We start from the raw sequence: 25,148 nt of genomic DNA, 5'->3' as shown, positions 1-25,148 counted from the left end.
GATGGTAGAGTGCTCTCTCATTGACTTATCACGTCTTCACTAGACCCACTAAATCGATGCCGCTGCATCGATCGCAGTGGCGCCAATTTAGCCCATAGGGAAGACAAGATTTGCAATTTTTTTGTCAGTAGCCAGTTCTGTTTATTTAGCATCAGAATAATCCACTTGATATGGTCCCAGCTTGAAGCAATCAGCTGAGATTTGCACAGAGGAATTTGAAAGACACCCTGGAAAAGGTTAGGTTGTCTAAAAAATAATATCTTTTATAGGAAACGTATCTGTGTCAAAGGGGGGTCAGAGAAAGGCTCTGCAATCAGAGCAGGGTGAGGTAAGACTCTGTCTTCTAAATGAATTAATTTATAAATCTGATGGCTGTGTGAGCCTTTGTAGTCAGTAGAAGACAGAATGAGATCACTGATTTTATTTGAACTGCACTGGTTAAGGAGGTGTGATTCTGCATCTGGAAGAGGGAGGTCTAAGGGAGAACAATAGGGTTTTTTATGACCTGTCATAGTTAGGACTCCCTTGCTGAGAGAGAAGAAAAAAGGCTGTCACCACTGTTCCTAAATTCCCTCCTATCCTCCCCCTTTGCAGTGTGCACACTTGTTTTTTATTCTGTGGGCACCCAGCCTCACTTCCAAGCTTTGTACCAAGCAGGTGCCAGATTATAGCCATTGTGGGATCTGACAGGGAGCACAGCGGGATCAGGCTGATTATAATGATAGGAATTTGCAAGCTGTTAAAAACACCGAGGAACATCAGTATCCCAGAAAAGCCGAATGACACACTTGGACTGCATTTTTTGTTTTAAGGGAGCCCAACAGTAAACGAACCTAGTTATTTGTTAACTTGAGAAATTCCAGCATTTCTTTTTGCTGTCTCCTTCTCTCCTCCCACATGCTTAATGGAAACCCCCAAGTGAGACACCTGGTGTGTACCTGGAATTGGTTCATTATTTATTTAGCTGAGAAGATAGATTTATTGTTGATTCTAACTGACTGCAAGTCCCTGGCCCTTGCAAACTATCAAACAACTCCCAGAATTGTTTTTTTATATATACTTTTAAAAATTGGATGGCTTTGGATTGGTGGTACTAGGAGACAAAGCCTGCCCCTTTTAGGTGGTGAGTTCAAATCCAGTCATGGTCAATAATGACAAAAAGTTATTTTCAGGGCTCTTTGAGGCTTATGTAAAATCAGTTGCTTTTTTTCTGTCATGTTCCCAGCAAAGAGGTATCCACATTACAATAGTCTCCACCACACAACCTACTATATCTAAAGATGGAATGGGCATGGAGATAGAACTAGCCGCTGCATTTCTAGGATGTGGCCAAATCCATCAGGAGTTGGATGTCATCACAAATTCATTTGCAACAGGCCACTCATGGTAACAATTTTCCGTCATCGTTATTATTGAGAGGTGCATGTTAAGAATTGCACACCGGAAACCATTTGCAGTGTGTAACAACAGCAACTTCATTGAACTCATTAATATATAGACAATTTGCACGTTCCAATGGGCCAACAGCCATAAGAACGGCCATACAGGGTCAGACCAAAGGTCCATCTAGCCCAGTATCCTGTCTTCCAACAGTGGCCTGTGCCAGATGCTTCAGAGGGAATGAACAGAACAAGTAATCATCAAGTGATCCATCCCCTGTCGCCAATTCCCAGTCTCTGGCAAACAGAAACTAGGGACACCATCCCTGCCCATCCTGGCTAATAGCCTTTGATGGACCTATCCTCCATGGATTTGTCTAGTTCTTTTTTGAACCCTGTTATAGTTTTGGCCTTCACAACATCCTCTGGCAAAGAGTTCCAGAGATTATGAGAAGGAGTAAATAACACTTCCTTATTTATGTTCTCCACACCAGTCATGATCTGATGGACCGCAATCATATTCCTCCTTACTCGTCTCTTTTCCAAGCTGAAAAGCCCCAGTCTTATTAATCTCTCCTCATACGGAAGCTGTTCCATACCCCTAATCATTGTTGTTTTTTTCTGAACCATTTCCAGCATTCTTTCTGTTAACGATCTACATATATATGGACATTTCCTTTTCAGAGCGTTTTTATAACATCTATTGACTCAAGCCCTGCTTTTCTACTGACTGCAAGCAGACAACTGGACCTATATTGAGCCCCATTGACTTAACCACATGATACATGTCAGTAGAGCCAGAGCTGTCTTAGGTCAAAGTCAGTCTAGCTGGGTTCTGTACTGTGTGTTTCTCTAAAGTCTTTATTTTAAAGTCTTAGCCGATCAGCACTTAGATCCTATGGAGATGACCCTGAGCTAGATAGTTGGGTGAGCAATGCAACACTTTTAAGCAGCATTATGGATAGCATTGCTGGCCTAGTGCCAGCTGTGACACCTTCCCATGAGCAGAAGCCAGAGACTGCAAAGCACCAGCAGGAATCCTGGAAAGGGCTCCTCTAGGCAGCCAAATAGAAACCTTTGGGAAATCCCTGCTAATTCTCTTGACTATCCAGCCACACATTTCTTCAAGCCTTTGCAGTTCATCCTTGAAGCAGGCTATTCATCCCTCATGAAACTCTGTGATGTCACTGGGCTGAAATGAGTAAACATAGAAGGTCGAATTCGCTGCTGATTCCCATGGTATGCAGCACCATTGACTTCAGAGGGATTGTTCAGGGTCTATGCGAGCAGATGTTTCAGCCCTGACTGAGTAGATTTCCCCTCTTCACATAAAGTTCCTCTTTGTTAGGATGGAGGGATGCTTGTGTGCACTTTTTTCCTGCTGCTGCTCAGGAGGACCACAGGGCTGGGGTACGTTGTGTAAATAAACAATTTACATTAAGAAAATATCTGACTCCATGTCACTGATTTCTCATCTAGATGGAAACCACCCAGCCAGACCCCTAGCTTGGCTACTGCTTGGCCAGCGGGGAAGCACTGTAGAGAGTGTGCTGGAAGATAAAGGATTGAGTGGTGATGTTTAACGTGCAGCTTTTTAGCTTCAGATTTTGATTTTCTGCCATCATCTATTTTGTTAGTGCTCAGTTGAGAAGCCAGCTGGTGGTTAAGTGTCTCCTGGAAGAATTGTATTTTAAGGAGGAAGAAAAGATGAAGTCATGGCTTTCCAGGTCAGGGAACAGGTCCCAAATATAGGGTCCTGCCCCATACTTCTACCACACATTTAGGCATGGGCAACTGGAGACTTGAGTAGGAAACTAATTTTCTTTCTGCCTTCAACATCAATGCTGGGGCAACTGACTGCACCCTTCCACACTTGCTTATATGATATCATCAGTTCTCTTACTTTCCTGTGCTAGAATGGTCTAGCCAGCCACAGGTTTTGTTGAAACCTCAAGTTAACTGGTCTGAGGAGGAACTTATGCTGATCTCAAAAGACAGCAACGTTTAGCTTTTCTGGAGTTGTGCGGCAGGCACACACCTAAAACATTAGGAGATCTTTGGCTCTTCTGTGGTAGGAAAGCTGGCAGAGGCTTGACTTTAAGTTGTATGGCAGAGTTAGCACAACTGAAATTATCTCAGCAGCCCAGCGCAGTTATATTTTAAGGATTTGCTTTGCCACCATTATTTCAAATCACTTAAAGACTTTTGACAAGAGATTTTGCTTGTGGGACCAAGCGTTTGTAAATTAAACACATACCACATCAGCCTCTAAAATGGGATGAGAGATTGAAACAGTCCCATATATGATGGCTTTGTGTGGCATACACGATCGGTAGAGCTCTGCCAAATCAGAGAGACACTAGCCTTTCAACATGTTGCAGGGTCTGCAAGGCCCCTGGTGGGACACTGCGGCTTTTTTGAAGTGTTGCAAAGTGCAGACAGCCTGGGCACAGCAGTATTTCCATTTACTTTCAAGTTATGGAAGTGGATTCTCCCTGGACTCACTAGAGTTTGCTCTACAGCTAAATAACAGAACAGAATGTGCTATTAGCAGAGCTGCTGAAGCCTGGCTAGAGTCTGACACCTTAACCTCGCTGAGAATTAAATTAAGGTGCTGGATAGATCTACCACTGTCTCTATTTGTAGAACCGCAGGGATTTCTGGTAGAGACAAGTGGGTCACAAAAGATTGCTGTATACAGTAAATGTCAGACTAAATTGGCTAGCTGCTCAGAAATTTGTTTGTGACTATTTCCAAATGCAACTCAAGCTTTGTACCATCCAGAGGGTTCCAATGCCCTGTTTGATTTTAATACATTGTTAACGTTGTAACAACATACATTTTTTGTGTTGCTCCTTACACTATAGGGGCAGTGTATTCAGTGCTGCTGAATTAGAATTACAGCTTTTAAAACAAGGACAGGAGTGTATGTTATGGTGTTGATACCACTGATGAACTTCCATGCGCTGTATTTAAAGCTAGAACTAACTGGGAGTGTTGATATGAGCCCTTTGCTAGGTGCTGGAATACTGATGCAGTTGAACCCTTGCAACAATGTAACTGACATGGATTAGACGATTTGCATTGCTATTATTATCAATTTAGATTATTTTAACAACAAAATACCTTAAAATAGGAAGCTACATTGTCTGAAAATATCAGTAAAGATTTTTTTTTTTATTTTTTATTTTTTAGTTTATTTGAATCCAGATGTATTTGACCAAGAAAGATTGTCTGTACCAATTCCATCAGATCTCACAACTGGTAAAATCAGACACACAATGGGGAAAAGACAAAACTGTAAATATGCAGCTCCTATAATTTTAGCAGCAACAGAAGAATAGCAACATTCAGAAATTTACTTTAGCAATAACATTATAAATTACATCACACCTTTTTTTCCAATGAGAGTGCCACAGCACTTCGTAACCGATATGCATTCAGGTAGCACTTCACACATTACAGAAATCCAGCCCCTCCAGGTGCAGGGCAGCACCCAGGCAGACAACAGTACAGCAACTGGGGAAAGATTAAATCGTGGCCAAGGAGAGCAGGGCAAATCCCTTCTCTAACAAAAAGTACCATAAGACTTTCAACCTCCATGCAGAGCAGAACTGACCTTGGTTTTTAAGGTATCATCTGTGAGACGCACTTGCACTAAACTCTATTGAGTTAAATGTATCTATGAGGGATGAGTCAACCCAGGCATGTTTCAAACCTGTTGTTTCCTGGAGTTTGAGGGGCAAGCTGACCACTGCGGCAAATGTGTTCAATCCCAGTGAAGTCAAGGGAGTTGTGCCTGCTTATGTCAGTGGTATATTTGGTCCTAGGTATTTTGAATCTAGAAATGGGCTCAAACATAACTGTGGATCCCATCAACTTTGAACTGTGAATTGTTTGAAATCTGGACTCTAATTTGTGGTTTGGGCCCATCTCCGTGTTAGACCAGCCTTGCCATATCTCTCCTGCCATGCTTTAACACAGAATGGTTCGTTCGTTCCTTCGTTCTTTCTTTCTTCTCACCCTCCCTGGTTTAAAGCCCTTTTGATCTTGCTGCACAGGTGGGAGTTTATTCCCGTTTAAAATCATCTGCAATTTAGGTTTCCCTCAATAAATTATGCAACCACATGCACACATGCTCAATATGCAAATGAAATCCAAGACTATCCCCTATAAACTAATCAAGCTACTTTTACAGGCTGAGAAGGAAGTAGGCAGTACATAATTATATTTATTTCTATTTTTAAATATGTGGGAGGTGCTCGAATACTACATTCCTGGTGGCCATATAAGTACATAGATAGATACATAGAATTAGATCATATTCATATTAGATTAGATTAACAAAAGATGGAATACTGTATGTACTATAATATCCATCAAGGCATATAGGTTTTTGGTGCAATCAGGCTTGTAGTATTAGAGATCTGGCAGATGTACAGCATTCCATTCTGCTAGGTAGTTATATACATAATCCAGTTGCCTTCATTATTACTCCCCTCCACACTCTATTTTAGAGTCGAAATTAACTGTGTGGTTTAACAAATCAGTATTTATATACACCTCTACCCCGATATAATGCAACCCGATATAACACGAATTCGGATATAACGCGGTAAAGCAGTGCTCCGGGGGGGGCGGGGGCTGCGCACTCTGGTGGATCAAAGCAAGTTCGATATAATGCGGTTTCACCTATAATGCGGTAAGATTTTTTGGCTCCTGAGGACAGCGTTATATCGAGGTAGAGGTGTATCTATCTATATCTATATTTATAATTATAGATATAGATATATACACACACACAACATTATATATACAATAATATTATATATATAGTATTATAAATTGTATTTTATATATATATAAAAATATAACACAGGTTTTCCATAAAGGTGCCTAGACTAAGGGTCTACCCTGAAACGTAAGTGTGCAACTCACACTGAAATCAACAGGCCAGGGTCTCACCGAAGATACACTGATATAAATATGGAATAAAGTTATTGATATCAATGGAGTTGCACAAGATTCACACCTGTGTCGTTGAGAACTAAATATGTCCCACTGATATCACTGAGAGTTGTACATGTAGAAACAGAGAGAATTTGGTTCTTGGTCTGGAAGGGAAAAATATTTATTTTATATAAGGAGCCACCATGAAGTTTGGGGAAGGAATTTCTCTATGGAGTTCCCATATGTCAGGTCAAAGTAAATTCTTGAATTAATTATGAAAATGAAAATTGCCTCATGCATTATTCCCCTTTTTATTTCTATTTATTGTTGGAAGTCAGCTATAACAATGTTGGTATATTATTTCAATTTTCTTTTCTGAATGTATTATAAGGTACGACAGTTATGAGTTCAGCCTAAATAGATATCTATCACTCAGTAGGTTCTTTTATTTTGTATCCTTTAATATTGTCAGTGTGTTAGATCTATTAATTGCATCAAAGGACAGAAAATGACCAAAGCCTTACACTGGCGGCAAGGCTGTACTGGTTTCCATGCATTGTCATATACTATTTGAGATATTGTAAAGTTGAAAAAACAATGGTTAATTTGTTTTTAAAAGTGTAAATTAATTTGATCAACTGTGTTCACAACAAAATAGGGAAAACTCCATGTTTCTAAGGATTTGATTTGTTACTGAGTGTTTGGACAGAAGAGGGCAGCACACGATGACTTCTAAGTGATGCACCTGATTCTGTTAGCATTTGGAGTCACATAGTAGTAGACTCCTTTAACAATATGTACGCATGCTGTAATGGAAACAAGCAGGAATGTAATTATTGTAAAATGCTATTTCTCTAGCTTTTTCCAGTCTGAATGCTCAGAGTGTTTAATACATGTTTGTGAAGTGCATGGAATAGCAAAATGCCACAAGGGGCTAATTTTATGATTTATTACTAATCATTTTATCTAAAAGTGAAAAACTGATAGACCTGGATTGAGCCACACATGGTGCAAACTACGATCTACATCTCTGACGATTCACTTTACTCCCAACCTTCACTGCTATTCCACTACTGGACCTTTTCAGTCTTTCCCTGGCTCCTTGTCCCTCTCACACTCAGACCGAATTCCCCTGCTGCCAACTCCCAGTCCCAATCTCCCCATCCCACTCTGTTCCCTGTGCCCCACTCCCATCCCTGTTTCTTGTCCCCTTTGTATTCAAGTCAGGCAGCTTCCTCTCCTATGCTGCCTGGGCACCAGTAGGGAGAGTATTGTGAACACAAGAGAAACAGTCTCCCTGCTCAGTACCACGGCAACCCAAGCAGCAATTGCAGGGAAATCCCTGCTCAGCCCCTGCAGCACTGGGTTGGAGCGTGCTCAGTGCAGATGGAATCTTTGGAGAATTTAGCTGCCAAACTCTGATGAGTCTCTGCTGAGCATACACAAACTGAGATTTTTCAAAGGCTTATAACTTGGTCAAATATCAGCATATTTTCCTCATGGGAATAGCCAAAGGCTCATCCTGACAAGAGGATGACCCACCTGTCAAATTTCAAGTCCCTACTCCTAAGCATGGAGACAGTAGAGCTTCTCAGTAAAATGGTTGTAAGAATTTATTTAACACAGACAAAAAACCCTCCATGTTTTCTCCTAACCTCATTCTCATAAATAGCTGGACCATTTTAGTTGAAACAAACAAATAAAACCGAAAAAGTCCTCAACCTGAGGTTCTCACAGGACATGGAAAACTTCGGTCTCAACAGTTAAAGTTTGGCAAAGTTATAAGAAGCTGAAAACAGGGTCTTATAATGGGAAGTATCAGGTGACCTTAACTTTAGGCAGTGCTCCCAGCTCCACCTATAACTACAAAGTTGCAGTATAAATGTGAATTTGCCATCCCACCCCAGTGCTTCTCAAGCTGTCAATCCCTACTGTTCCACCTCCCACCTTTGGTGGTTTAGCTATAGACCTGTTTACATTTTATCCAATTACTATCCCCTTGTCCCTAACACATCTTCTTTAGACCTTGTGTAATGGCCAGTATCCTTCTGAGTGAAGAGGACGTGGATGATGACTCCTTTTGAAGTCAATCAGTCTAGCTAAAGGGACTGCTAGGAGTTCATCAACTAGAGGCATTATTGTAGAGTGACACTAAGCACACATCCTCCTCACAGATCATGGGACAAGCCTCTTACATCTTCAGCCCTCCCAGCTCCTACCATCCTGAGGAGTGAGAGACTAGAGCCAAGGATCATACACACATTTCCCACCTGTGGTCACTGAGCCCAGGTCTCCACAGTAGGTGGAAGGAAATTCTTCTTGCTAGAAGCGTGTACTGGACACACAGGTGTAGCTTTATTTAAAGTGAAAAAGTCACAAGTGGACAGCCCAGAATAGTTAAAGCTCTTGCAATTGTAACCCTTCTGCCAGGTGGAGCCAGCAGCAACAAGGGCCGGGTTCAGTATCTAGGGGTTCCTTTTCAACAATAGAACACAAAACCGTCTCGAGCCCCCACCCAGTGACCTGGGACAATTACACACCACCCCTGTGCACCTCTAAGAGGCAATAGACTCGCAAGCACAGACTTTGAGTGTAGCAAAACCTTTTAATAAAAGGAGGGAATTAACTCAGCATTAATTTGGGAAAACACCACAATTAGGGCTCATAAACACAAACCATGAGCAAAAGACCCACCCCCAAGTAAGCTGGGCAGTGTCCTTTTCCCCTCAGGGTCTTAAGTCCAGCAACCCAAAAGTCCCTTTAACGTGCCCATCCCTTCTCTGTACCCCACTCACAGTTGCTGTCCTTGGCCAGTGCAGCCCCGGAGTTCAGAGGCTCATCCACAGAGTTCACCTCCCACCCTGTGTGGAAGGCGAGGGGGAGGGGGAAGGAGGCACTTTACATGCTGCACTGCTCGGGCACTCGCTCATCACCCCAACAGCCAATTACCACACCTCTGCAGGGCTCAGCTCTGGCCCTCCCCACCAGCTTCTCTGCTGGCCGCTTGCTGCGCCTCTCCACCAGCTGCTCTGCAAGCTGCTCGCCACACCTCTCCACCAGCTGCCTGGTTGGCCACTCACCAAGATGTCTTCAGGGCCCTCCCCACACTTAATACAGCTCTCAATGATTTCAGCTATTAGTAGTGGAGCCTATCTGCTGGTGCACACTAGACAGTCTCTTGCAATAAACAACAAAGAGTCCAATAGCACCTTATAGACTAACAGAAGTATTGGAGTATAAGCTTTCATAGGTAAATACCCACTTCATCAGACACATGTAGAATAGAGACACTATCTCAAAGTAGATCTAATACTTAGACCTAGATATCAGCACTGTTAACTCTGCAGCATGTAACAAGACTCTCAATTGAGTCTAAATTAGCTCTTTTATTATACAAGTGAGTGAGTACCACCTATCTCAACTCATTAGGATTTGGAACCTATGTCCCCTACCTAGTGAGGGCTGTTCAGTTGAGGGTGAGTCCCTCCATTGGGGTATGCCAGGTACAGTTCTGCTGCCCTCAGTTCACACAACAAGGATAACAACACTTTATAACTCTTGCCCCAATAACAAGGAGACTGGGGAGCCAACACCAGCCACAAGTGATCATTTGGGCAAGCAATCCCATCATGCTGAGCACCTACGCAGGGTGGGAATGTCCATGCAAACGAGATCAGCTTCCGAAGTCTTTTTCCACAGCTCACCACTAGGTGTCAGGGGAGAGCTCATTCAGACTCTGCTTACACAGTTACACAATAATCAATGGGTTCCTTAAATGGCAGGCTGCGTGGCAGGATTTTTTTTCTTTTTGGATAAAGAAAATAAATGGATGTTTGACCCTTCTGCCAGGTGGAATTAGCAGCAACAAAGGCCGGATTCAATATCTAGGGTTTTTCTCCTAACAATACAAAACAGAACCAGCTTGGCTCCCACCCCTGAATGCCTCAAAGGCAGTACTTCCCCACTCACAAGCACTGCATCTGTGTATAAGAAAATAATTTTTTTATTGAAAGAGAAAGATAACCCAGCATTAATTTGGGAAAACACCACAATCATGATTCAAAAGCATGTAACCATAAGCAACCAATCCCCACACCCCCTGCAGTACATTGGGCAATGTCATTTGCCTCAGTTTCCTACCTTGTGGTGTGAAAGTGCAACAAACAAATGTCCCTTTAACATGCCACTCCCCTTCCCCTCTACTGTACCCTACTCACAGTTGGTTGTCCTTAGTCAGTGAAGAGCCCGAGTTCACGTGGGTCCAACTCCCATCCCTGAAAAAGGCACATGTAGGGGGCATTGATCAATACCTCTGCTGCTGCTGCCACCGGCTTATTAATGCTGCCACTGTTATTTCTACCATCTCTGGCCACTCACTGCTACCATCCTCTCCACTGCTGCTCATCTCTGCCACTAGCCACTCACTGCCACTTCTGTGATATCATATTCTGAGGTTCTCACCATTAGCCTATCTTTTTGCAATTTTACTTAGTAACAGGGAACCTCTATGCTACTGCCTCTTTGGGTACGTCTATACCCAGCCGCTACTTCGGCGGCTGGAAATCAAACTTCTGGGTTCGACTTATCGCGTCTTGTCTGGACGAGATAAGTCGAACCCGGAAGTGCTCACCGTCGACTGCGTACTCCAGCTAGATGAGAGGAGTACCGCGGAGTCGACGGGGGAGCCTGCCTGCCGCGTCTGGACCGAGGTAAGTTCGAACTAAGGTACTTCGAACTTCAGCTACGTTATTCACGTAGCTGAAGTTGCATACCTTAGTTCGAATTGGGGGGTAAGTGTAGACCAAGCCTTAGTTGTCTTTCAGTGCAACACGCTCTCCTAGACCAGGTCTAAAGCATAGTCCCTAAACCTCAGCTCTAGTAATCACTGAATGGAAACAAGGACTCTCAACTGAGTTAAAAGAGCTCTGTCTTTAAACACCATAGAGAAAGCCTCACATAACATCTAAAACTCTTTAGACAAAGACCACACCACTCATCTTGAGTAGGATTTGGCATCCCTACACCCTGCTCAGCAAGTTAGGTTCAATTTAGAGTGACACCCTCAATCAGGGCATGCTGAGCAGTTCTGCTGCCTTTTACTCATACAATAAGGATAACAACATTTAATTACCCCTGCACTCAATATGAAAGTGAATTGCAACCCAAAACCTGCCAAAATTGATCACTTTGGCAAAGCAGGTCTGTCTGCTGAACACCTAGGCAGACCAGGTGTGTCTATGTAAATACAATCTGCTCCTGAAGTAGTTTCTCCTAATGCATCACTCGATGTCAGGGGAGAGCGCATTCAGACCCTGCTTACAGATGTTTTCCATTATGTACTGATCTGTGTATCAGCAACAATCAGAATAAATAGCTCCTAGAAAAAGCAAGCTGGATTCATAGTGACTTGGATTTGAACTTTGAAGCAGTTCCTGAAATAGGCTCAGGGTGGTGAGGAGTGACACAGAATGACTAATCCTCCCAGCTTCTGGCTTGTCTCACATAAACATGTTTTTAAGTTCTCTGTACAGCTGGCATTGGAACACGCTGTACTTTGTTTCACCCCCAAAGTTGCGAGAATGTAAAAACAATGCCAGCTGTTGTTTTCCAGCTGGGTGTCTAAGGACGCACATTTATCAAGAACAATTCTACGAAAGATGATGGAATGCTTTAAACAAAAGAAAACATCAAAGGATTCAGCAGCTAGTAATGGAACAACAACTCTCTGTTATTTCTATGTTTGTGATCATTTACACCTTATTTACAGCATTGTTTTGTTTCCTTTTATCCGATGCTGGCTGCAGATCTTCCCTTTCCTAAAACTAGTCCATTCATTTCAAAGTGTCTGGAGATAAACAGACTATGGGAGGCAGGCTTAGCTTTTTAGGCTTGCAGCCTCAAACAGCTAGAATCATCTTCCTGCTTCATTGAAATAGGCTGGCACATTGTTAGGTTTTAGCAAACTCTTAATTCTTTATTTTAAAAAAGCCTTGACTGTCAGAAATGAATGGAAGCTGTGACCAATCACTGTTGTCTGCTGATACAAGGCCCAATCCTCTTGTCTCCACGTGCAGGCAAAACTCCTATTGCATTCAACGGAAGCTCTTCCTGCTTCTGGACAGAAGGGTCAGACCTTTGGATGGAAATGTTCTGCAGAGTTGTGCTTACCCCACAGAGTTGGGCTCCAGATCTGGACTGAAACTTTCTCAAAGTTGAGGGTTGTTTAATGCTCCATGGTTGGTTTAACTTATTATAGAACTAAAGGCTACTCAAGAAGTTCAGTCCCAGATCTGAACTCTCCTCCTTCAAATTTCTCCTCAAGACCCACCTCTGTCACAAAGCCTGTAAAACATGAGCCAGTTATTAGTGATTAGGTTGAGGGGCATAAGAGGATAGCTGGCACTTACTCTATAATATTTTCAAATGCAATTGTGTATGTGTGGATAAACATGTTTCTATATAATAGAATATATAATATGTTTATAATATGTAAATATGTTTCTATATAATATATAGAATATCTAAACATATTTCACTGTACCTCTCTTTCCCCCATCTATGTCACTAGAATGTAAGCTCCTTGGGAAGGGACTGTGCCATCTTATATGTTAGTGCAGCGTCTGGTGCAATGGGACCCCAGTCCTGATTAGGGTCTCTTGGTGATAATGTAAAGTAAGACCTGGGCTACACTAGAAAATTAGGTCAGTTTAACTACATCGGTCAGGGGTGTGAAAAATCTACACCCTTGAATGGTGTTGTTAAAATGACCTAAGCTGGGTGTAGACAGTGCTAGGTTGACAGAAGACTTCATCCGTCAACCTAGTTACCGCCTCTCCGGGAGGTGGATTACATATGCTGATGGGAGACGCCCTCCAGTCTGCATAGGTAGTGTCTACATTGAAGTGTTACGGCGCCTCCTCTGCAGCTGTGCAGCTGTAGTGTTTTAAGTGTAGACAAGCCCTAAATGTTAACTAATGACTGTTGTCTCCTTGGAACCTTCCAAAAAATATATATCCTCTCAGTCTCAATGAGCTGCCCCGGACCAAAGCCCACTGACATCAATGCTCGTCTTTCCATTGATGTCAGTGGGCATTGGATAAGGCCCTAAAAATTAGCTAATAATTATCACTGCTCTATTATTTTTTATCATACATTTCTTAATATATCAGTCACACTTTACATTAAGGTTCCATTTCTAATAGTTCATAAAGGGTTAATAAATTATTACTGTATGCTATAAGCATGTTACAGACATGAGTTATGTGTGTTACATGTGATTATAAGCACAGCAGCAGTAGGTGTTATATAGATGATTATAGGTCGTGGTTATATGCAATCTATTGATTTTATAAAAACTGACAACAATTGGGTAACCATTTATTAAAACATCTATTAACATCTTTATAAATGTTTATAAATTGAACCTCGATATAAAGTGTGACCAATATATCTTTACTCTATTAGCAGGAGTTTCCCTTTAAAAAATACGTGATTTTGCTAACAGAAACATTTCTTTTAGCCTTTCCTGGGCAGGTAGCTTTGTCTGAGTGTCCTGTCTGAACACATGAAATGAAGATATGCCCTCTGAAGAACTAAGCTGTTCAAGAGGGAATGTCCCCTGAAAAATCTATTGTCTCCTCACAATAGACGCTGCAGTTCTTGTAAAGAAATAGGAGTCTCTGCAATCCCTTTATGCTCTGTCCGACTGTGATGGTGGTAAATAAAGATTTAAAGTCAAGACACATTCTCTCTCCTGAACATCAGTTCTCTGGGGTGGAGAATAAACATCTACTGCAGAGCAGAGGAGGTGGCAAGGACAACTCTCTGGATAAGGGCAGAAAACAGACCCTATGGCCATCCCTGAATACTAATATCTATAATATAATTTCCTAAGTCTATCTGAAACAATTTCTGATCCCCCAGTGAATAATTTTGCTGTTTTTCCAGCTGCTTTGGTATGGATGGTGTCATTCAATGACAGGCAGCAGACTCGAGATGTGCAGTATAGTCTCGGATCGTTTGCTGAAGTGAACTGATAATCCAGTGGCCTTGAAAAACCATACCTCAGCTGTCACACTCCTACCGCTCAGCCACATAGGATATGCTCATAATGTATATAGGACAGTACCAGTGGTGGGAAGAGAAACAAGTAGAGGGACAAAGAGGAAATACAGAACTCATGGAGTGAACTGGACCCAATATGTGATTTTTGTGCATTTCAGTATATGATGTGGCATTCCAGTGTGCAAAGCTCCAGATGTACTGGGTCAGATATTCACAATTAAGCATGCATAATTGTACATGTCTAGGGCCTGATGTAAAGCTTCTTGAAATCAATGGAAAGACCCCCAGTGACGTCAGTGGACTTTGGATCAGGCCTCTGATGAATACATGCAAATCTCCAGTATGTGTGCCGCTCAGGTATTGTGCACATGCCTGGCCAACCATGTTCCTAGCTGCCAATGTACATGTGCACGTACCTGCTAGTGCCTGCAGTGGTTTAAGCCACCCTAAAACAGGGGAGGCAGGCTGGGCCATGGTCGGCCCTTATGTGTCAACCTGCAGAGTTGACCAGTGGTGCAGGGTAGTACATGCTGCACCATCCCAAAGGTGTTGCACTGTGGCTGTGCTACCCATGAGTTCTGACAGGCATTGTCTCCCCACACTGCCTCCCAGAGTGCCCCATGAGGCAATGAGGCTCTTAACCATCCCCAAAGTAGACCAGTGCACTCATGGTACGATCTGTGCCATAGTTCTCTCTTTAAGCATGGGGTTGTCTTTCAATTAAAAATTACCTTCTCAGAGCACATTGCTGGCTGTGCTGCATGTCACACATCCTTGCTGACTGAGCCAGAGAAAGGCCATTCCTTTTATTACTCTGTTTATAGGCTCAGATTTTTTAAAGAACAGCCAGCAGCACTGGGGGCTGTATCTCTGATAGAAAAGGCATAATCACAATCATAAACATTCACTTTGGGGCATAACTGGGCCTCAGATGGCCCAGGGTTTCATTCCTGGTTCTGCAACTGGACTGCTGGGTGACCTTCAGCAAGTTATTTAAATCGCTCTGTGCCTCAGTTTTTCTGTCTGTAAAACGGGGATAATGATACTGCCCTCCTTGGTAAAACAATTTGAGATGTATGGATGAAAAGTGCTACAGGAGAGCTAGGTATTATTATCATTAATTAAAATTCCAAAGGAGCAGTTTGTCATCCCTTATTTCCCTGTGTGGCTAATGGCATTTCAAATAATTCTAAATGATTTATTTTCAAGCTCTCTGCTCTCCCTGCATTACCCACCCATCCCAATGGGGCACAATCATGTCATAAATTAAAGCACCTGAGCTGCTTTAACTTATGAACCTTCCCCCCAGCTACCAATGGGATGCTCTGCCCATAGTAGTGGAAGGGCAGAGCGCTCTGGCTACTCTCCCCCCTCCCATTTCTGATATGCTTCCATTCATTTCTCTGTGCCAAAGATTAAAGGTTGAGGACGCGGCATATACTTTGACTTTAGCAAAGCTTTTGATACGTTCTCCCACAGTATTCTTGCCAGCAAGTTAAAGAAGTATGGATTGGATGAATGGACTATAAAGTGGATAGAAAGCTGGCTAGATCGTCGTGTAGTGATCAACGACTCGATGTCTAGCTGGCAGCCGGTATCAAGTGGAGTGCTCCAGGGGTCAGTCCTGGGGCCGATTTTGTTCAACATCTTCATGAATGATCTGGATGATGGGATGGATTGCACCCTCAGCAAGTTCACGGATGACACTAAACTGCGGGGAGAGGTAGATATGCTGGAGAGTAGGGATAGGGTCCAGAGTGACCTAGACAAATTAGAGGATTGGGCCAAAAGAAATCTGATGAGGTTCAACAAGGACAAGTGCAGAGTCATGCACTTAGGATGGAAGAATCCCATGCACTGCTACAGGCTGGGGACCAACTGGCTAAGCGGCAGTTTTGCAGAAAAGGACCTGGGGATTACAGTGAATGAGAAGCTGGATATGAGTCAACAGTGTGTCCTTGTTGTCAAGAAGGCTAATGGTATATTGGGCTGCATTAGTATGAGCATTGCCAACAGATCGAGGGAAGTGATTATTCCCCTCTATTCGGCACTGGTGAGGCCACATCTGGAGTATTGCGTCCAGGTTTGGGCCCCCCACTACAGAAAGGATGTGGACAAATTGGAGAGAGTTCAGAGGAGGGCAACGAAAATGATTAGGGGGTTGAGGCACATGACTTATGAGGAGAGGCTGAGGGAACTGGGCTTATTTAGTCTGCAGAAGAGAAGAGTGAGAGGGGATTTGATAGCAGCCTTCAACTATATGAAGGGGGGTTCCAAAGAGGATGGAGCTTGGTTGTTCTCAGTGGTGGTAGATGACAGACCAAGGAGCAATTGTCTCAAGTTGCAGTGGTTGGATATTAGGAAAAACTATTTCACTAGGAGGGTGGTGAAGCACTGGAATGGGTTACGTAGGGAAGTGGTGGAATCTCCATTCTTAGAGGTTTTTAAGGCCTGGCTTGACAAAGCCCTGGCTGGGATGATTAGTTGGGGTTGGTCCTGCTTTAAGCAGGGGGTTGGACTAGATAACCTCCTGAAGTCTCTTCCAACCCTAATCTTCTATGATTCTATGATAATTCTTTGGGCACTGTTTTGGTTCCCATTATAAGCCACCAGAATGGCATAAAGGGACCTGAGTGAGGGATGGATTTTGCCCCATTGTGGAGATTTTCCCTGTAAAATGCATATATTTGCAGAAATCAATTGCACTGTTACAAAGTCTCAGATATTATTTCAAAGACATTAGAAAAAGTGGCTTGAGCTTCAGGAAGTTTGAGAGAGTAAAAGGCAAATGCAAAGGTTCTCACACAAAAAAGGAGTTTTTCCTTGTTTCATTTTTTTTACAAGGAACCAAAAGAGAGAGAGAAAAAGACTGGGAATCACACACCATTGAGTCCTCCTTTTGCTCTGATCAAACTGATTGAGAGTTTTATTGAAAACAGACTCAGGCAGCACTTGGAGAATTATAACCATTATTGCTGCTGTAAGGGAAATTCTCACCTCTCTAGCCTGGTAGGGATTGTAAAGTATTAGATAAAGGTGACATGATTTGCTGCTGGGCTGTTCCATGAGCTTTTGATAAGGTTCTTTGTAAGACTACTAAGGAAAATATATTGGAACAGGGTAAGGGACAAAGTCTCATGTATTAAACACTGGTTAAGCAAAAGGAAAGAGAATGGTAGTGAACAACAACTAAGCAGACTCAAGAGAGGTTAATAGGAAGGTGTGGCCCTAGCAATAGTAATGGGACCAATGTTCACATTTTTATTCATGATTTGGAGGAACAAACAGTGAGTTGGCATGGTTTGCTGATGGTGTCAAGATACTAACTGTGCCAGGCCCTTATGTGAGTGCAAAAGGAGGGAATGGCCAGAGACTGCTTCAGCAAAGCACTTCAGCACATGCTTATCTCTAAGTATGTGAATAATCCCCTGGGCTTCAATAGTGCCTCTGACATGTTGCTGGATCAGGAGCTTGGTGCACCCCTAGGGAATGGGGAAGAGGTGAAGCCAGTGTCCTGTTCCCCAGTGCACCAGCTCATAGAGCCCCCACGAGGCAGTGGATTTGTAGATTGCTGTTCACAGCATCTCTCTACCTGTGTTCCAGAGGGATGCAGTGTGTAATTGCAAAATGCTGATAGAATCACTTTGTTAATAATGTTTCAATAACATTAACAACAGTGAGATGAGGAACTGAGATGAGTTTATGTCCAGCCATCCTGATTTTGGACAGTTTGCCTCACTGCTTAAATATGATTGATAGGTTTTTATATTTACTCCATTTTTTTATTAAGGGAAAAGGCAGAATATTCCCAAAAAACTAAGTCTATTCTGCCTATTAAAATATGCATCTATACAGCTGTTAAAAACAGATCACTTGTCTCATTGGCCCATAAAAGGGATATTGCTGCTTATCAGGCAATAATGTATATTTATCAAGGGCCAAATCCTGCCCCAGACCTGTGTAGTTGGGCTTGGTGTAGGTGTTAATATATGTGTGTGTCAGGAATCCTACCCCAAACCGTGGAGTGGCAGCAAAGTTGCTCTCCTGCCACTATAGCAGCCATGAAGTTGCACTAGTTGATGCTGCTACCAACTTTGTTCTACAGAGGGCAAGGGTGGAAGCTCCACTATCCCCATCTCCGAAACCAGGGATTCTGGGGCCAGCCCACTGATCTTGGCTCTGTGACACACAGGATGTTTGTATCCCTCTCCATAGACTCCAGAAATCCTGCCTTCCCCTGCTACACAGAAGAACTACACCAGTTCTGCTGCATCTAAGGCCCTTGAGGATTGGGGTAGGATTTAGAGTTCACATTGTTTAATACTACCTTGTGGCTTACAATCCACAATATTATTCACATCATCATCATCGGGCTTAGAAAATTAGTTTTGCACATGCACAAACTTTCTTCTCCACTCTTGCCAATTTCTTTGCATGCCACAAAGGTAGTTAATTAGGACCTTACCCAGCAAGGCTGAGTACCCATTGTTAATGTACATTCAGCAGTTTGAAAGCATAAAGGCTTACATAATAATACAGTTCCAAAGTTTTTTTGCAGATGAAGGCTGGAATTTTCAGAGGCACAAAGGGCAGCTAGTTGCCTGACTCCCATTTGTGCCTTTGAAAAACTCCCGTTAAATACTTACCTCACCCACTGAGGTAAATACTTACCTCACCCAGTTCAAGTTGTTCTTTAGCTCAGCAGTGATTGAAATCAATGAATACTATGGGTAGGTTTGCACTCTGTTTTAAAAACAATAGCTTCTGAAAAATTCAGCATTGGTTGGAGATAATTTATTCTCTAGCTTTCAGAAGCCTTCCTTGTTTTTATAGCACACATGAAAAAAAACCATGTTTTTTCTCAAAACCATCTTCAAGTGTTTAAAAACATTTACATGCCATTCTCTTCTGGGCTGAGAGCCAAGTTCCTAGAACAAGTTTTAATGGAAACTACACAGCTTGAAAATAAGGACCATTAGTGGAAATACAGACACAACTAGTGATGGAGCATATGTGCTATGAAATTTATATTTAAATGAATGGTATTGGGTCAAATCTCTAAGGTTATGAAAACCAAACTTTTGGAATTGAAAATTCAGACCAATCGAAATATTTTGATGTAAATATTATTAATTTAATGGAAACAATGTTTTTACCCCAACATTGTGTTAGTAAACTTGGTATTTTTCATCATGTAAGATTATAGAAAGTAGTAAGTCAATGATATAGGAAGTAGAAAGTATACTAGATAATGGATTCTCAGTTTTCCCCCCCATAGAATGAACCCCATCTTAATAGAAAGATTGTCTCATGGCTAACTCCCTTTTCATTCAAGATTGGGTACATTACTGCCCCTCTCAGATGCTATAATAGACCATTCCTTTGGCAGCTACAATAATTGCTCACATGGAAAAGTAATATTAAGAAAAAATGTAACATATCTCTTACATGGCACATTGCATTGAAAACTGGATAGGGAACTAGCACCAGAAGATGATAGCTTTCCATACATCACAAGCTGCTATGTTTGATTTTTAAAATTAACTGGTCAATGTTTTTTAAATCAATAATTATATTATACAAACATAACATTTTCCCAGAAGAGTGAGGGTAAAGTGATGATTGATAAACAGCAACATTGGAGGACATATTCAAAATATGCTCTTGCTATTTTCTTCAGTTATTTTAAGAAAAATCCCAGTTTTTCCTTCTACTGTTGTTCCCCCTCAGACTCATGTAGTGCACTGATTTTTATTAGATCATTCAGTAAATGCTAGTTTTGATGCATCTTTCCACTTTCTCTTGGCAGTTACGATAAAGAGGTCACTTTTGTTTTTTAAACACATGTGGCTATACCAATCAGCAAGATGCTTGATTCTACAAGTATTATGGATAAGGATAGTGGAGTATCAACATCTGGGTTGTTAGTAATATCCCAGTAGAGTTGTACTCTCCCATCTGTCTCCATCTGTTTTCTCTTGCCCCACACCTGGATTGCAAGGTCTTTGGGGAAGAAATGACCATTGTTATTTATACAGTTCCTAACAGCATAGGGTCCTAGTCCATAGGTTTTATATTTACTCATTTGGCACTACAAATTTATTACTAATAGGGTGGTGGCATTGCTATTCTTTATTCCCAGCCACTCCATTACTTAAAACCCCCAAAAGTATATTAGAGAAACAAGGTGGGTGAGGTAATATTTTTTATTGGCTCAACTACTGTTGCTGAGAGAGACCAGCTTTCAAGCTTACACAGAGCTCATCTTCAGGTCTGGGAAATGCACTCCAAGTAGCATAGCTAAATAGCATAGCTAAATGCAAGGTGGAACACGTTGTTTAACGTAGGTAGTTAACACAGATTCCAAGGGATCACTCAAGGTGAGGTGACCTATTAACACCTCTCCAGTCACAGTGAGGAAAAGGGGGGAAAAGGGGTGATGGGAGGTTAAGTGGGTTATAGATTGTTGTAATAAGCCATATTCAGTTCATGAGTTTTAGATATCTAGCTAAGTTATGAATTTAAGCTCACGGGCTCATCTTTTGAAGGTGTTGTGCAGCTTTCCTTTGAGGATGGGAAAAAAAAGTCCTAGGATGACATGTAAGCAATAGCTGTACTTAAAAATCACAGCATCCTTGAGGCAAGGCAGCCAAAAGTTGTTTTTTTTTTTTTTTTTTTTTTTTTAAAATACGGAAGTGGTTCATGCTAGGAAAGACTTTGGGAATGCCCCATATAAAGAGCTCTGGAAAACACCTGGAGGACTGGTTGTAAGTGACCCAGGAGAGATGGAAGGGTGCATCAGTCAAGGCTTATATTGACTTCCAGGTTGAGATTATCTTTTATGATGTGTTTTAGGCTCCCTGTGTTTAGATCAGACCATAAGGAAAACATTTAAAATTGGCAGGTGTGTAAATGATGCTCAAATTGCAAAGAGTTACCATATTAACTGCATGTGTCTGTGCACTTTCAGTCCTTATTAAAAAGAAAACACTGTTTCACTGAGTTTAATCCTCCCTACCCAGCCTGCTGAAAACAGTGCTGACAGAGCAAGATATTCTTACACTGAAACAATGGCTTACAGTTTAGTGGATATTAGGGCTGATGTTCTGCAAAGCTCACTTTACAACTTTGACAAATGGAGGTTCTACAACCCACATAAACAAAGCTATGCCCTGAGCAGACCCATCGCAATAATGAAGTGAAAGAACAAGTCAGTTTAAAAAAATATTTATTACAAAATTATATAACACTTATGTACAGTACAAGGCTTAAAATCAGAAGCCTTATCTTCAAAACAAACTTCAAAAACAGCTAAAAGATTCTAGTGCAAAGTAGTGAAGCCCTCAAGTAGTTAAATACAAAAGAGACTCCTTGTGGAGTGCTGATATGGTATGCGTATTGATATCCACCTATGGCACTGAGTGTGTTTTGAATATAGAGTTGGTACTAAAGAGTCACTTAGCATTAGAAAATTGCCCTATAATTCAACATAGGGGCTTAAAGATAATGCTGTCCAGAATACTTCCACCTACAAGTATTATTAGCATTGTTCACAGCAGCATAAAAGTGTGCATGATGTTTTGAAAATAAAGGCACTCTTCTCCAGGGGAGGGACATGTGGTTATATATTACAAAAGTACTAAATAGCATGAGAGCACAGATCATGCTCAGGTATTAATGAGCCTAGAGAAAGAGCCAAAATTTATGTTTACTTGAAGTGAGAGACTATGTCTAGGTGCACTTCATGCCCTTGTCTAGCATTCAAGATCTATAAGCAACTGAAGCACTGACACAGTGAAGATGACCTTTTTCAACCCTATATTTTTTTTAGATTAAAGATATTTGATTCTAAAGAGTTGATAAGGAAGAGAAATGTATTCAGTCAGCCCATTTTATAATTTGTTTAGACTATCAGATCATCTTTGGAAGTGCCAGATCATGCAAGGTGATAAACTAAATTATTCACCAACTTTTATGCAGTGCATTAAATCATTTTGCTCAGTAGTTAAACTTAAGTAGTTTCAGTGCTAAGTTTTTCAAACACCAGTTTCTATAAAAACAAAATGAAACATTTGTAAGAATCTACAAGTTCTCAAGGTCAACATGAGAGTCTACACCAGAAGGGCTACAAAAACATTAAACATCTTTTGAAGGTGGAACATCTCTCTGAAATGTTACTACACATATGGACTAAATCTATACTAATGGAATAAAAAAAACCATACAGTACAGTTATACACAGTACCAGTTAAAACTCATTCTGCTGAACAAGGTAGTATAACAGTCTACTATTGTTTGGATTAAGAATTAAATTAAATCTGATGTCCACAGAAAGAATGTTTAGTGGCTCTCTCTCTGTTTCTAGCCAAGATGATCTGCATTACAAAACCATCACACAACTGAGCATGGATGCTAGTTGTTCATGTGAAGTACTGGATTCTCCATACGTGGGCTCCTTTGAAAAATCCAAGCCTATACATTTGGCACAGCTCTTACAGTTCAAAGATGTGGACTACATGCGTCATTATGTTTGTCACAGTCAAGTGCATTCCCCAAGATACATACACGTAGCCTTCTCCAAGTTACCTTGAACACAACTTGCTTGTTTTTAAAAACAAAACCAAAAAACAATTCCTGAAAATGGCACCAATCTTCTACCCATTCAGGGCAAGAAATAAAGATTATCTAAGCAAGCTATTTTTGGAATAAAAGTTGTTTAACATTTACCATTGGGAAGTGCAGGGAGAAAAATGGGACTTTCTAATGTCATAAGAAACTTAGCCATGTGTGGGTCAAGCAACCTGCCACACCTTAAGGTTCCTATCCTGCTGCTACCTGGTCATGTTAAAGTGGATCTGAATAGGACGAATTGTACACCGGTATATGCACCTAACTGCAAAGTTCTGTAATATGGTGATGCTCTAGTGACTGTTCTGGGAGAAAAATAGGTACTTAACTGACATTTGTCAGCATTTAGAGGTTCAAGAGTAAACATGGTTCAGAAACTGTATACATCTATTACATCAAATCTCAGATCATGTACCTGAAAAACTGAAGTATTAATCTGAACTTCTTATATGCCTTTTTGGTAAGGGCAACACTGAAAGATATACACATCTTTAGGTTCACTTTGTACTGAACTGCATGGGTCAAATCATGCAGTCTAGACAGGGCTGGCCTTAGGGAAAATGGCACCGTGGGCCAACTTGTATTTTGCTGCCTCTGGCCCCCGGCTGCCTCCCCATTCATTCCCCCATTGTCCCTGGCCCCCACAGCCTCCCTGGGCTCCCCATTGCCCCTGCCGCCTCCCCTCACATTGCCCAGAGCTCCTTTCTGCAGACTTGCACCCCAGGCCCACCCTGCTCCTTGTAGGGTGACCAGATAGCAAGTATGAAAAAAATATCAGGAGAGAGAGAGAGAAAAAGAGAGAGAGAGAGAGAGAGAGTGAGTGATGGGTACCTATATAAGAAAAATCCCCAAATATTCGGATTGTCCCTATAAAATCGGGACAGCTGGTCACCCTAGCTCCTTGCCTCTTGACCACAGCAGCTGGAGAGCGGTGGCTGCTGGTTAGGTGCCCAGGTCTGAAGGCAATGCCAACGCTAGCGGCAATGCAGAAGTAAGGGTGGGATGGTATAATATTGCCACCCTTACTTCTGTGCTGCTGCTGGCAGCGCTGCCTTCAGAGCTGGGTGGCTGGAGAGCAGCAGCTGCTGACCAGCAGGCCAGAGGTGCTGGGGCTATGAACTGCATAGTCGAGAGGTGCTGGAGCTCAGCGGTAGAAAGCTCTGGAACAAATTAAGCACTGAGGGCGCCCCGCTGACCACGGCGCCCAGGGCAGGTGCCCATGTTGCCCACCCATAACGCCAGCCCTGGTCTAGACTATAACCTCCAGATCTGCAGCATGATCTTTCCTTCCCTTATTCCAACAGACTGACAGTCCTATTCCAGGACCTGTTGGAAGGAACTGTAGAGTAATGCCCTCAAGCATTAGTCCTGATTGAAGAGACAGTTTGATTCCCTTCTAACAACTCGACATTTCTTTCACACGGCTGCACTTTGCCTCACCAAGTTTTTTGGTTTACTTGGGATACACCAATCATCTGCCTCTGTAGCCATTTGATAACGCTTAAAGGCAGACTTGTTGAACACAGGGAGCTTTTCTATTGATTCTGTTGAAAGAGCCTAAAAGCAAACAAAAACAAAAAAATACAGGAATTACTTATTCAACAATCTCTTTTAAGTCACTGTTCCACGACAATAAGAGTTCTAAATATACCATTTAAAAAAAATCAAAACAATATAGATGTAACAGTAAGTTTTAGAGACCTGAGCCACTGATACTACAGTTACATAGAAAACCACATGCTTGGATTAATAGTCAGTTGAGTGTTAGTCTTTTGCATCTGTAATAGACCACAGTAGTGTGCTCTGTTGTGCTTATGTTTGCCATGGAGAGTTTGGACAGGAGAAAGATGTGCTGTCATTAAGTGTCAAGTCATGTTGCGGTCAGATTTTACAGGCCATGAACCTGTTTGTGTTCTGCATGATATGATTTCTTTGGGGTGATTTAAAAAATCAAGATAATCCTGGCTATAGCAGGACAACCCCTTTCTCACAAGGCCCAAAGAGGCATTTGTACGTCTCACCTCATTTTACAGATACAATATGATTCTATGATGAAGAGACAGGTTGGGATGGTATTAATAAAAAGTTACTGTGAAGTGGAACATTTCTTTTTATATATATATATAT

At 41.8% G+C, this 25,148-nt stretch overlaps 1 protein-coding gene across 1 annotated transcript in view; it reads right to left on the bottom strand.

Annotated features, from left to right (window-relative positions):
• Window positions 1-24,417: 24,417 nt before the first annotated feature.
• The window catches only part of PDK4 (pyruvate dehydrogenase kinase 4), an 11,977-nt gene continuing 11,246 nt past the window's right edge, over window positions 24,418-25,148 (bottom strand). Inside the window, exon 11 of the mRNA XM_026649438.2 lies at window positions 24,418-24,578. Coding sequence (XP_026505223.1) covers window positions 24,438-24,578 — 141 coding nt within the window. The 3' untranslated portion in view covers window positions 24,418-24,437. The remainder of the gene's footprint in view (window positions 24,579-25,148) is intronic.

This window comes from Terrapene carolina, unplaced genomic scaffold, assembly GCF_002925995.2.
Source record: "Terrapene carolina triunguis isolate 2854851 unplaced genomic scaffold, T_m_triunguis-2.0 Scaffold84, whole genome shotgun sequence".
Lineage (NCBI taxonomy): Eukaryota > Metazoa > Chordata > Testudines > Emydidae > Terrapene > Terrapene triunguis.
The sequence above is the reverse complement of the archived record's forward strand: the minus strand, read 5'-3'. Positions and strand labels throughout refer to the sequence as shown.